The sequence below is a fragment of the Pseudorasbora parva genome, chromosome 6 (assembly GCF_024679245.1).
Source record: "Pseudorasbora parva isolate DD20220531a chromosome 6, ASM2467924v1, whole genome shotgun sequence".
In the NCBI taxonomy this organism is placed as follows: Eukaryota; Metazoa; Chordata; class Actinopteri; order Cypriniformes; family Gobionidae; genus Pseudorasbora; species Pseudorasbora parva.
In genome coordinates this window covers 4922894-4935457 of record NC_090177.1, presented here as the reverse complement: position 1 = coordinate 4935457, position 12564 = coordinate 4922894, and the positions used below count along the sequence as shown (strand labels likewise).

Sequence of the window (12564 nt, the reverse complement as noted above, 5' to 3'; positions counted from 1 at the left end):
TGCTCCGGCGTGTGGCAGCGGAAGACAAGAGAGACTGGGACTTGATGCTCCCATACGTCCTGTTTGGCATTAGAGAAGTGCCTCAAGCATCCACGGGGTTCACCCCATTCGAATTGCTCTTTGGCCTTCAGCCGAGGGGTCTCCTGGACGTGGCCCGTGAAGCCTGGGAACAGCAGCAGCCGGCACCTCTCCGCTCCGCCATTGAACATGTGAGGGAAATGCGTGAGCGGATCGAGAGGGTCATGCCATTGGGGGGGGGGAGAGAGTGTGACAAGTCTCCCGAGCTCTCATCAGCATCGCCCTGGCAACGAACTACAAACACCTGCACGCCATCAGCACTGGCCGGACCGTCACAGCTGCAGGCAATCAGACCCCGGCATAAAAGCCTTCCCTCTGGGACACCAGTTGGAGCACGATCTCCATGCAGCACTACACTAACGTTTGTCTCTCTCTCTCACCCAGAAAGCAGCCTGTGATGCTCCGGCCACCTCGCCGCACCCACGTCACCGCTAGCACCAGGGCACCCGGAAGGAGGAAACCTACAGCGCACCTGCACCACAAATTTACCACGTTTGTCACTATTTTCTCCAATAAATCCACCCTCTGGGGGTTTTGCACCAATTTCATTGTTGCGTGATCCTTCACCCTGCCACAATATATATATATATACAGGGCCGGCGCTCCGCACACGCACATCACGCACTGCGCGTAGGGCACCAAGTGCTTGGGGGGGCACCAAAAAATCTGGGTCGTGAAAAAATCATCACAATAGGCTAGCCTACTAGTATAAATAACACATAAAATATTTCTAAAAGCATGTTAATATACAAATGCATTACAAAAGTAATATAGGCTGTTATGAAGGACTGTCATGTGTACATAATAATGTACTATGATTGTTTAAAATCATAGTTTACCGCGAACTGAAAGTATTAGTAGCATAGATCCTTATCTATCGCAATCGTGCATAGACAATTCTAATGGAGAACGAGTATTCCTCTGTACTATAATTATTATAAGACATGTTTACATATATTTACCATGAGTGCTATATTCTTTGTTGTACATTCGCGAGCTAAATGTGTATGCCGTAAATGCACCGTTGTGTTGTTTACATAAAGGCAGCCGGAATGGCGCTAATGACGTTACGGCCGGGAGTTCGAGCCCCGCTCAGAACAGGATTCTTACATGATGATAAAATAAGCCTACATGACAATTTATAGGCTAGTAAGTGCGGATTTCATTTCTTGTGTAACAGTTTAGTACTTTGTACTGTTATTTGTCCATTGTTATCATAATTACACATCATTTATGTGTACTGCTATTGGCATCCTTTTGTATATTGTTATTTACCAATTTGTATGTATATTTTCAGAACCACAAACTTGCCCCGACTTATGGTGGAGAATAAATGTTACAGAAGAAACATCAGAGTCCTTATTGCATTCTAACTGGATGTGCCATAGGGATTGCAACCAATTACAACCAGACAATTTAAGTACTTCAAAACATAGGCCTAGACCAAATTAGTCGAGAAAAAGGGGAATCTCTGTGCCAGACTCCCTCTGGTTTTCAGTAGAATCCCTGAATATTTTGTCTTGTGGTTATCAATGGGGACGTGGCTCAGAAACTGTCATATGATGACCTGATAGCTGATTTTGCAGCTAGGAAATGTAGACGTGTGCCTCTGTAGGGCCTCTGACAATTGATGGTAGTGAAAATGTTTAATATAGTTCTATAGAATAGCAGAATGGACTCTTTATAGAGATGTAGTCCCTCTGTTGAGTAATTTGTACTGTGCAGTTATGCATGGTAATTAGCAGTTTAAAACGTGCACTTTAAAATTCATACTTTATAAAATTCATAGACTTATTCTATTTACACAAAACTTTTTTTGCACTTTTAACTTTCTGTGTTTACATTGTTCAGTTTCAATTATTCATTTGCAGCAGTTATTTTGGAAGTAAAGAGAACCTAAATAAGAAATTCTGAATGGTAGTTATTTCTTTGGTGGGTGGGTGTTTGTTTGGGGAGGGGAGGATAGGGTAGGGTGGGTTGGGTGGTGGGGTGTTGGGGGGGGGGGGGGGCACCGCCAAGCATTTGTGCTTAGGGCACCCAAATGGCTAGCACCGGCCCTGTGTATATATATATATATATATATATATATATATATATATATATATATATATATATATATATATATATATATATATATATACATTGTATTTGATATTCACATACCAGTTTGACTGAGCTTTTCATTTACATTCCCATCTAAAGTTTCCTTCAGTTCAGTCAAAGATCTATGCAGAGAGTTCACATTCACATCAGAGTCAATCCTGATCTCAGTCCAGTTCTTGGTGTGTGGATGACTGTACAGGGATGAGTTCATCTACAGCAGAAGAGAGAGAGGGGTGGGGGGTGGGTTTGTGGGGAAGGACTGTTAAATATGTTCCTTATTTATAAAGAAGTTAACTCAATAGGTTTTATGCAGGAGCTGTTGAGGCAAGACACCGCAAATGAAAAGGGTAAAATATAGCCGCGTACTTCCTCCAGTTGTAAAGTGGTAAATATTTTTTCTGTAGGATTGCAGAATATTTTTTCCGTCTAGGGTTGCCACCCGTCCCTTGTTAAACGGATACCAAATCAGCTGGACTGTCTGGGGATTGAGGCTCCGTCCAAACGGAGACGCGTTTTGCTGTATACGTATAAATTTTGTACCGTATCAGCGTTTCGTCCACACGGATCCGGCGTTTTGGAAGCATGAATCCGATATTTTTCGAAACCGGGTCCCAAAGTGGGTAAATCTGAAAACGATCATCTTCCGTCTTCGTGTGTACAGCGAATCCGTATATTTTCTAAAACGGTGATGTCATCACACTACGTCCGGCACGGTGAAGAGTTTAGGGATACAACTACGGGCACTGGGCATGCGCACATCAATACTGCGTCATTTAATGACCGTATCTGCATTATTGTAAGGGTATGTTTTGGGTTAGGGTAGGTGTAGGCATTAATAAAACACATCTGCTAAGTAGCAAATGTATTTATTGTTATTTTATTGTGAGATTTTGCCTCACCTCCGACCACTGCTATACCCCTTCTAGCCACAACTCTTCTTCTCCGTTTTTAGTGTATTTCTGTGGCAGAATTACAGCGCCACACACTGGCCTGGCATGCACACTATATCAATTTTAGTCCGTTTTCTTAATCTCGTGTGGACGCAGATATTTCTTGAAACGAGGAAAAAAAAAGATCGGATTAGGAAAGCGCTGGCTTCGTGTGGACGGGGCCTAAGTCTCCATTCTCCAGGGAGAGGCCGAACCCGTGAGAGCTCGTCAGCTGCACGGTTCAGTTCTTCCAGGATATGGACAGCACAAGGGAACACAGATGCTTCTGACTCAAAAAAGAACGAGATGTTGGGCGAGTTGAGACATACGGCAGAAGCATAGACCACCCTGGTGGTTGATGTACTCTACTGTGGCCGTGTTGTCCATCCTGACTACCACACGTTGAGCCTTCAGCAACACTCGGAAGCGGTGCAGGGCAAACCGTACTGCCAGCAACTTAAGGCAATTGACATGCAGTAGGCGCTAAAAGATGGTCAGATTACTATTCAGTACTATCAATATAAGTGTGCCCATTTTCACAATTTTCCTACTTATGGTTTATAGGGTTGCCATGGATAAAGCTAGCAATTACCACAGGGGATATAGCACCCTTTGTGCACCTATTTTGCTGTGGCTTGTTTGTAACTATTGTCATTGAAGTAATAGACCAAAAACAGAATATGATCATGTGACTCAAGTTCCCCACCTCTGGTTTATCCTGTATTATATTATATATTGACTGATGAGACAGATGTTGACAGACCTGTATGAGGTGGAGATGATCGTCAGTGTTTGAGAGCTGCTCGATCTCAGTGTTTCTCCTCTTCAGCTCAGTGATTTCCTGCTCCAGCTCTTTAATGAGATCTTCAGCCTGTTTCTCTGCTGCTTTCTGCTGTTTCTCCATCATCTTCAGCAACTCGGTCTGATGTCTCTCAAGGGAGCGGATCAGATCAGTGAAGAGCTTGACACTGGAGGATTTCTCTTCCTCTGTGTTTCTCTGATGAATGACAATGAAAGAATTCAAAATAATCAAAGATATTTGAAATTGAACAAAGACATTTGTTTTACTGTTTTCCACCCCTCTCTTTTATTAGCAGGGCCATGGAATTCCTAAAAACAAAGAGATGTTGAGGGCCTGTAGGCCAAATGGTGCCACACCTGAAGTACAGTGGGGGAAGTTTGGTCTGATTGGTCAGTTTCAATGTCTCAGGGTTTCAGTCACAAGGTCAAGGGATGGATAAAAGAAGGGGTCTCTTCTAGGGGTCTTCTTTGGCTCTTCTCTTTGCTCTCTTCTTTGTCTCTCTTTCTATGTCTCTCTATCTCTCTCTCTCTCTCTCTCTCTCTCCCTCTCAGGTAACATTCTATACCTGTTGGGTACGATTAATGGTAGTTTTGATCATCTTATTCATCTATTTTGTAACTATTTTAAGTGTAAGCATAACCAGATTTTGTCATTAAATTCTTTCAATTATAAATCCGAGTCGAATCTCGAGTCCCAGTGTTCCGAGTCCAAGTCCTAGTCACCAAAGAAGAGTCCGAGTCGAGTCACCATTACCTGAGTTTGAGTCCGAGTCGAGGCTCGAGTCCCGTGTTCGAGTCCAATTTATTATACTTTAAATTATCATTTATTTCTGTGATGCAAAGCTGAATTTTTAGTATCATTCCTCCAGTCTTCAGTGTCACATTATCCTTAAGAAATCATTATAATAATGATTCATTATTATAGTTGGAAACAGTTCTGCTGCCTAATATTTTTTCATAGCCTGTGATACTTTTTTTTATAATACTTTGATGAATAAAAAGTAAAAAAGAAAAAGAAAAAAAGAAGCAAATTTTTTAAAAATAGAACTCTTTTGTATCAACAATATACACTGGTCAGTAATTTGGAATCAGTCATTATTTTATTTTTTATTTTTTAAATAAATCAATACTTTTATTCAGCAAGGATGAGTTAAATTGATAAAAAGTGACAGTGAAGGAGATTTATATTATTTGAAAATATGTTTTTATTTTGAATAATTCTTTTGAACCTTTTATTCATTAAATATATTAGGCAGCAGAACTGTTTCCAACACTCATATTAAATCCTCATATGAGAATGATTTCTGAAGGATCATGATCACTGAAGACTGGAGGAATGATCCTGAAAATTCAGCTTTTATCACTAAAATAAATGATCATTTAAAGTATAATAAATTGAAAACAAAATATTTTAAATCGTAATAATATATCACAATATTGCATTTTTTTCTGTATTTTTGTCAAATAAATGCAGGCTTGATGAGCAGAAGAATCTTCTTTCAAAAACATTACAGCAATGTGTCCAAACCTTTAGCTTGTACTGTATGTAGGCAAATACATTTGAAAGAATTGTTTATTGCTGCTTCCATAGACACATTTGTGTATTTTACAAACTATAAATGTATTATTTTGCTATAAATTATATGTATTTAAATATCTGAATGAAATCTAAAATAAACATTAGCGGGATTAAGCGCTGAGCGTGTCGGTCTTTGGCTCAGCGCCAGCCATTGCAGAAAGTACAGTTTGAATCTGGCAGTTATGTCCCGTCACTGTACATTCGCTTCACTGTATGTAGACATCGTCGACGTCTGATGCCAAATAGGCAGACATTGCCCAGCCCTTGCTTCCTCTGTTTATTAACATGTATGCATTAGTCAATAATAGTTTCTGCATTTTCCTAATGACAACATTTAGACCGCTAATAATTCAGGAAAATGCGGCGTAAAGCGAGTGACGTCAGTGAGTGCGTTGTCAAGCAAGGAGAGCGATCGGTAGCAGTGTCTGTGTGGGAAAAAAAAGATCATGGTTCGCGGCTGGTCTTGGAGCCCGAAACAGGGAAAGTGTAACATCTTATATCAAATTTTATAACCTATTTAGTCAGAAAAAACGTAATTCATTTGATGAATCCTCAAGTCCGATTTTATATCCTTGAGACTCGAGTCCACGTATGAGTCATCAGTCCGCGAGTCCAAGTCGAGTCACGAGTCCAGAGAACGGAGTCTCGAGTCGGACTCTAGTCCTGAGAATAAGGACTCGAGTCGGACTCGAGTCCGAGTCCAGGACTCGAGTCCGAGTCCAGGACTCGAGTCCGAGTCCAGGACTCGAGTACTCCATCACTGACTTCACCACAAAATGATTAATAGGAAATTAATTTTTCTTTAGAAAAAAGCTAAAGTAAGTTTTTGATTGATTAATTTCTCTTGTAAAAACTGATTAGTTATTTAGTTTGACACCACTTAAACAACACCATCCTCTGCTAAAACAGAAAACCCCCTATGCGTTCCAGACCCCACCTGCATGGCAACAGCACCTTGTGGCTGGAGAATGCAAACCATGAAATAGGTTTGAAATAGTTTTGAAACTATACCATCATCATTCCTGTGCAAACCCCAAAAGAGGCGAATCTGCTTTTCACAGATGGCGATGGTATGTTACGCAAGCATTAGGTGTTTAGCCTTTAGGTAAGCGTGTTTGGATATGTACACTCACCTAAAGGATTATTAGGAACACCTGTTCAATATCTCATTAATGCAATTATCTAATCAACCAATCACATGGTTGCTTCACCAATCAATGCATTTAGGGGTGTGGTCCTGGTCAAGACAATCTCCTGAACTCCAAACTGAATGTCAGAATGGAAAAGAAAGGTGATTTAAGCAATTTTGAGCATGGCATGGATATTGGTGCCAGACGGGCCGGTCTGAGTATTGAACAGTCTGCTCAGTTACTGGGATTTTCACACACAACCATTTCTAGGGTTTACAGGAGAATGGGCCAACTGATTCAAGCTGATAGAAGAGCAACTTTGACTGAAATAACCACTCGTTACAACCGAGGTATGCAGCAAAGCATTTGTGAAGCCACAACATGCACAACCTTGAGGCAGATGGGCTACAACCGCAGAAGACCCCACCGGGTACCACTCATCTTTACTACAAATAGGAAAAAGAGGCTACAATTTGCACAAGCTCACCAAAATTGGACAGTTGAAGACTGGAAAAATGTTGCCTAGTCGGAGGAGTCTCGATTTCTGTTGAGACATTCAGATGGTAGAGTCAGAATTTGGCCTAAACAGAATGGGAACATGGATCCATCATGCCTTGTTACCATTGTGCAGGCTGGTGGTGGTAGTGTAATGGTGTGGGGGATGTTTTCTTGGCACAGTTAGTGCCAATTGGGCATCGTTTAAATGCCACGGCCTACCTGAGCATTGTTTCTGACCATGTCCATCCCTTTATGACCACCATGTACCCATCCTGTGATAGCTACTTCCAGCAGGATGATTCACCAAGTCACAAAGCTTGAATCATTTCAAATTGGTTTCTTGAACATGACAATGAGTTCACTATACTAAAATGGCCGCCACAGTCACCAGATCTCAACCCAATAGAGCATCTTTGGGATGTGGTGGAACGGGAGCTTCATGCCCTGGATGTGCATCCCACAAATCTCCATCAACTGCAAGATGCTATCCTATCTATATGGGCCAAAATTTCTAAAGAATGCTTTCAGCACCTTGTTGAATCAATGCCTATTAGAAACAAGGCAGTTCTGAAGGCGAAAGGGGGTCAAACACAGTATTAGTATGGTGTTCCTAATAATCCATTAGGTGAGTGTATGTGTGCATATGTGTTTTTATTTGTATAGAGGGGAATGGAAGGAGTCCTTCACAGGGGAGACTCTAGTTGACACAGTCTGCAGACACATCAGGGCTGCATTGTGGTCATGTCTAGGCACAGGTCCACCATCTGATCTGAAATCTGAATCTGGCAGACTAGAGTAACCCTCCGAAAAAACTGAGAGACTAACATTAGCGTTGATGCCATTTATTTTTCTATGTAACGAGTACATGGAAGGAATTTGGTCAGGACACCCCTACTCTTATATGAGAAGTGCCCTGGGATTTTTAATGACTACAGAGAGTCAGGACCTTGGTTTAATGTCTCATCGAAAGGATGATTTTGATATTCTAAGTATTATCAACTGGCCAGAATTTTGAGACCGAAATACTCAGACTACATCTGAATCAGATTCAGACAGATGATCAAAACAGGTGTTTCCCCATAGTGTCTCAGGATGCAGTGTCTCGTTCCTGGTTCTCAGGGAACAAGGGTTACTGTCATAACCTGAGATGTTCTGCTTCACCTGTGTTTTTATCAGGAGATTCAGTACTTTTTCAGAAGATGTATAAAAGCCCCCCTATCGAAAAACACTGAAAGACGGAAATTTCTGTCAATGGCGGGAAAAGAGTTCAAATGTGTGATTTTTCAGTGTTACACAAAATAAATATTCATGATACTTTTGAGGACCAGCTGTTGAAACAGTATAATAGAACTGCATGGACTCAAGTGCACTAAACCAAGATAAACCAAGAAGCAACATAAGGGGTTACTAAAAGATATCAGATCTCTCAATTTAATTCAACACCTTTATTAAATAGATTGAAAAATTATTATACATAAAAAATTAGATTTTTTTTGATAGGATAATAAGAGAGTTATCAGAAAGTGAAATTAGAGAGGGTGATCGGAAACGACCATGAGAGAAGATACTGGCTTTGATCGAAGCACAAACCTTTCTCAGCTCTACTGAGTATTTGATCTCCTGAATCTTCTTCATTCTGACCTGGATCATCTGCTGCATGTCTATCTGTGTCTGAACCAGCTGATTCTACATACAGAGGAAAACACAGACACATTTATCACTGAAATTAGCTTTCCATCTGCAACCACATGAATTCAATATTATAGTTCACTTTCAGTTGGTAACGCTCGACTTACGCCAGACAACACAGACAAATTTGGATCACTTCTGGGAGCCCTATCAGTTTCGAGTGTATACAGAACAGGCCAATGGTCATTGGCGTGCAAGATTTGCATCTCGCCCTTCGCCCCGCAGTGCGGGTATAAATACGGAAGCAGATGCAGCACACAATTGTCATTTACTTCGGAGCCAAAAGCTGTGCTGCCTGAAGAGTCTTTCTGTTTTACTCAAGAGAAAGCAGAGAGAGAGAATGAGAGAAGGGGAAGCTTGAAGTGCTAGGAGTGAAGGCACAACAGCGACAATTGCAATCTCACACTGTGAGAGAAAACTGCTGTTTTCACAGCATTTCTGTGGGTTCGGTGAGGGCGTTCCCTAAAACAGTGAGAGCATACAAAGGGCTCCATCTCCTTGTGTTTTGCCGCGATCGTTTCCCTGTGTGTTTCAGTACATTAAAACAGCTTTTCCCTAAAAGAGTACAGGGTTGTGACACAGCTTCTTTTTCAAATGTCATTCCACCTGTTCGTTTTTGGATGCGGTCGATCCCTGGCACTAGCTAATGGTCACAATCGTTGTCTTACGTGTCTGGGCATTCAGCACACTAAGGAAGCGTTTGTAGACATTTCATGTACCCACTGCAGGAACATGATTCTCTCGGCATTGAAGTCGAGACTCACCTACCTTTCGAGAAGGCAGAGTCCCCTTACATATACCCCGATCTAGAGCTGCTGGAAAACTGAATAGAGCTATTTCTGTGAATAGTCAGGGTTACGGTTAGGGCTACCCCGCTGCGGCAATGACCTTGGGCTACTAATCCCTCTAATACGCTACAGCCGGTTGATTTACTGAGAGAGCTCGCTGCCCCCTCTCATGGGTGTCCAGAGGTGACTTTCAAAGCTCCAGCAGATGACAGCATGTTGATTGTTGCAATGGAGGGTGAGCATCAGTCATCTGGGGATGAAAAACTCGGTTGCGTTGCTTCCCTCTGGGAAAGTGGTGTTGCCTGAGATGGACCCAGAATTATGCGTTCCTGGGCAGCCGAAAAGGTTGGGCTTGTGTGGAACCCTCCACCATGTCCCGAGCCTTCTAGGTTGGGTGATTGGTATCTTCAGGGTGGCCCACGCTGGTTCTCGGCACCCCGCCCTAGTGTCCTTCTTCCCAGTAGTTCTCACGCGCGACTTGGAATTGTTATTCAAAATGATGAACTGCACAAAGTTTGCTCCAAATTGTCTGTGTGCTGATTTGTGGAGAAAAAGATAAAAGATTATGGTGGAGGAAATTGTTGGAGAGACAGAGGGAGCAAGGATTGTTTTCTGCAAAGAGTTTGAGGTACATAAATAAATGTTTGATGTTTGAAATTGATTGATTTATTTATTTTTTACGTATGTCGAACATGACCGACTGAAAGGGAATGTTTTGGTTATGTATGTAACCCTCGTTCACCTATGAATTGGGATCCCTATAGAAAATGGCTGTTGTGCTGCAGGGCGGAGCCCGAGATGCAAATCCTGCACACCAATGGCCATTGACCTGTTCTGAATACACTCAAAGCTTATAGGGCTTTTATCAGATGTAATGAAAGACTATTGGTATAGCTGTTTTAAAAAGAAGCAAGTTTTTCATTATGTCAACACACAGGAGGCATTTCACCGTGTGTTTAAAAGAACAGTGTGTTGTTGTCTGTAATTCTTTACCTTCTTCTCTTGACTCTCCTCTTCTATAGGAACAGTGTTGTGAGTCCTGTGTTCTCCTTCTGAGCAGGACAGACACACACACGTCTTATCATCTCTGCAGAACAGCTCCAGAGGTCTCTCGTGTTTCTGGCATATATAATCCTCCAGATTTTCCACAGCGGTGATGAGTTTGTGTTTCTTTAGACGTGGGACTCTGAGATGAGGCTCCAGATGAGAGTCACAGTAAGAGCTTTGACATGTCAGGCAGGTCTTCACAGCTTTCTGCTTTCCTTCACCACAGAAGTCACAGAACACCTCAGGTTCTCCTAGACTGAGCTTCTCCTTAAAGTGTTGCGCAACCTCTCTGAGTGTTGTATTAATCTTGAGATCAGGTCTTTTGATGAATTTGTCTTTACAGAGTGGACAGAAGCAGGTCTGTGTGTTCGTCCAGCACTTGCTCAGGCAGGATCTGCAGAAGTTGTGTCCACATGGAGTGGTGACTGGATAAGTGAACACTTCCAGACAGATGGAGCACTGGAGCTCCTCATTTAGTGCTGGACCACTGGAGGATGCCATGACTGAAAAGATAAGTAATGAGATTATATCATATACACGGTTGAGGGAAAAAAATGATAACAGTAAGGTGAAATTAATATTTTAAGTATTTCTGATGGCCCTTCAAAAGTAGTTGTATATTCTGATAACATATTTATCTTCAAAGTGGCATGTAAATCACACATACAGTATTTCACTGAATCACCTGTGTTTGCCATCCACAGCTCATGCAGCCACATGTCAGAAAAGTGTTTGGGACTGTGTGAACTCTTGTGCTGCTTTCCACTTAAGCTCCAATTATGTTTGGAGTTTCATTATTTCAACTCCAAACATAAAATTATCTTATTTTGTTGGTTTTATAGGTGTTTGTATGACATAAATCATGAACAAGAACATGACCAAAAAATTTCCTCCATGACCAAAATTTCAGGTTTTTGAAGGGGAAATACACAAGTTACCCTACAAGTTAGACCAGTTTACAGTTTACCTGCTGAAGTAATGTCATACCTGTGGTTGTGTAGTCTAGAGTTGTTAAAGTGATGCATCAATCATGAACTATTTGTTTCCGCTTGTTTACGTTTTAGTCATGTATCCTTGTTCATGTTTTATGTCATACGAACACTCATAAAGCCAACAAAATAAGATCAGTTTATGAAATAGTGAGCCTGCTAATTATAATTTACTACAAGTTAAACTAGTAACCACTGTTTACAACAAAATCAAGGTAAAAATCACAAAAATCAAAGTGTCCTGTCGAGAGAGAAAAAACTAAATACTGAAAATAGTATCTCTCTTGGAGAAACCTGTCTTAATATAAAACTGATCACAAAGCAATATTCTTTATGTATATGAAAGGCAATGTAAAGCCAACAGTTATTTCTGTTTCTGAAGTTGTGTGACATGACAGAAGATATCAAAATTTACAGCCAATTAAATGACATGCTCATTAACAATCTGATAGTATTCCAGAGTTTAAAACTGCTGAACAAAGTCTTACATCTCCATCACTTACCTTTGAGTGAATGTCAGATGTAATCACTATTTTCCGTCTGGCTGACTAAGTAGTTTCTAGAAGCTTCAAGTTTATCTGATTTATTTATTTTCCTTTACTAAATTCTTACTCTCAGCAATTGTGATGTCATAGCTCCGCCCAAAATCATGAATAGGAAACAGTTTCTAACATTTCTTACATTTATGCATTTGGCAGACACTTTTACACAAAGCAACTTAAGCCACATTTCCACCGCAGGATCTTTCCCCAGGAACTAGGGACTTTGGGGTGGTATTCGGTGTGTTTCGACCGCAGGGTCTAAATTAAGATCTGGTTAAATATTTCCCCCTCCAAATGGCCCTGCTTGCGAGGTAGTACTTTTTTAAAGTTCAGGAACTTTGGAGGGTGGGACTTGGGCGCTGAACATGCTGATTGGTTAAGCTCACCAGCC

The 12564-nt window shown here is 41.2% G+C and overlaps 1 protein-coding gene across 2 annotated transcripts in view; it reads right to left on the bottom strand.

The window, feature by feature from the left end:
• Positions 1 to 12564, bottom strand: part of LOC137078295 (E3 ubiquitin-protein ligase TRIM39-like) — a 42792-nt gene that overhangs the window by 8863 nt on the left and 21365 nt on the right. The window contains exons 1-5 of one of the 2 annotated variants that reach the window (XM_067445468.1): positions 12135 to 12191; positions 10589 to 11145; positions 8709 to 8804; positions 3874 to 4107; positions 2242 to 2392 (exon numbers count right to left, since the gene is read on the bottom strand). In XM_067445468.1, coding sequence (XP_067301569.1) covers positions 2242 to 2392; positions 3874 to 4107; positions 8709 to 8804; positions 10589 to 11143 — 1036 coding nt within the window. In that variant the 5' untranslated portion in view covers positions 11144 to 11145; positions 12135 to 12191. Of the gene's footprint in view, positions 1 to 2241; positions 2393 to 3873; positions 4108 to 8708; positions 8805 to 10588; positions 11146 to 12134; positions 12192 to 12564 lie in introns of those variants that run through there. The other variant, XM_067445467.1, reaches the window with a different exon arrangement.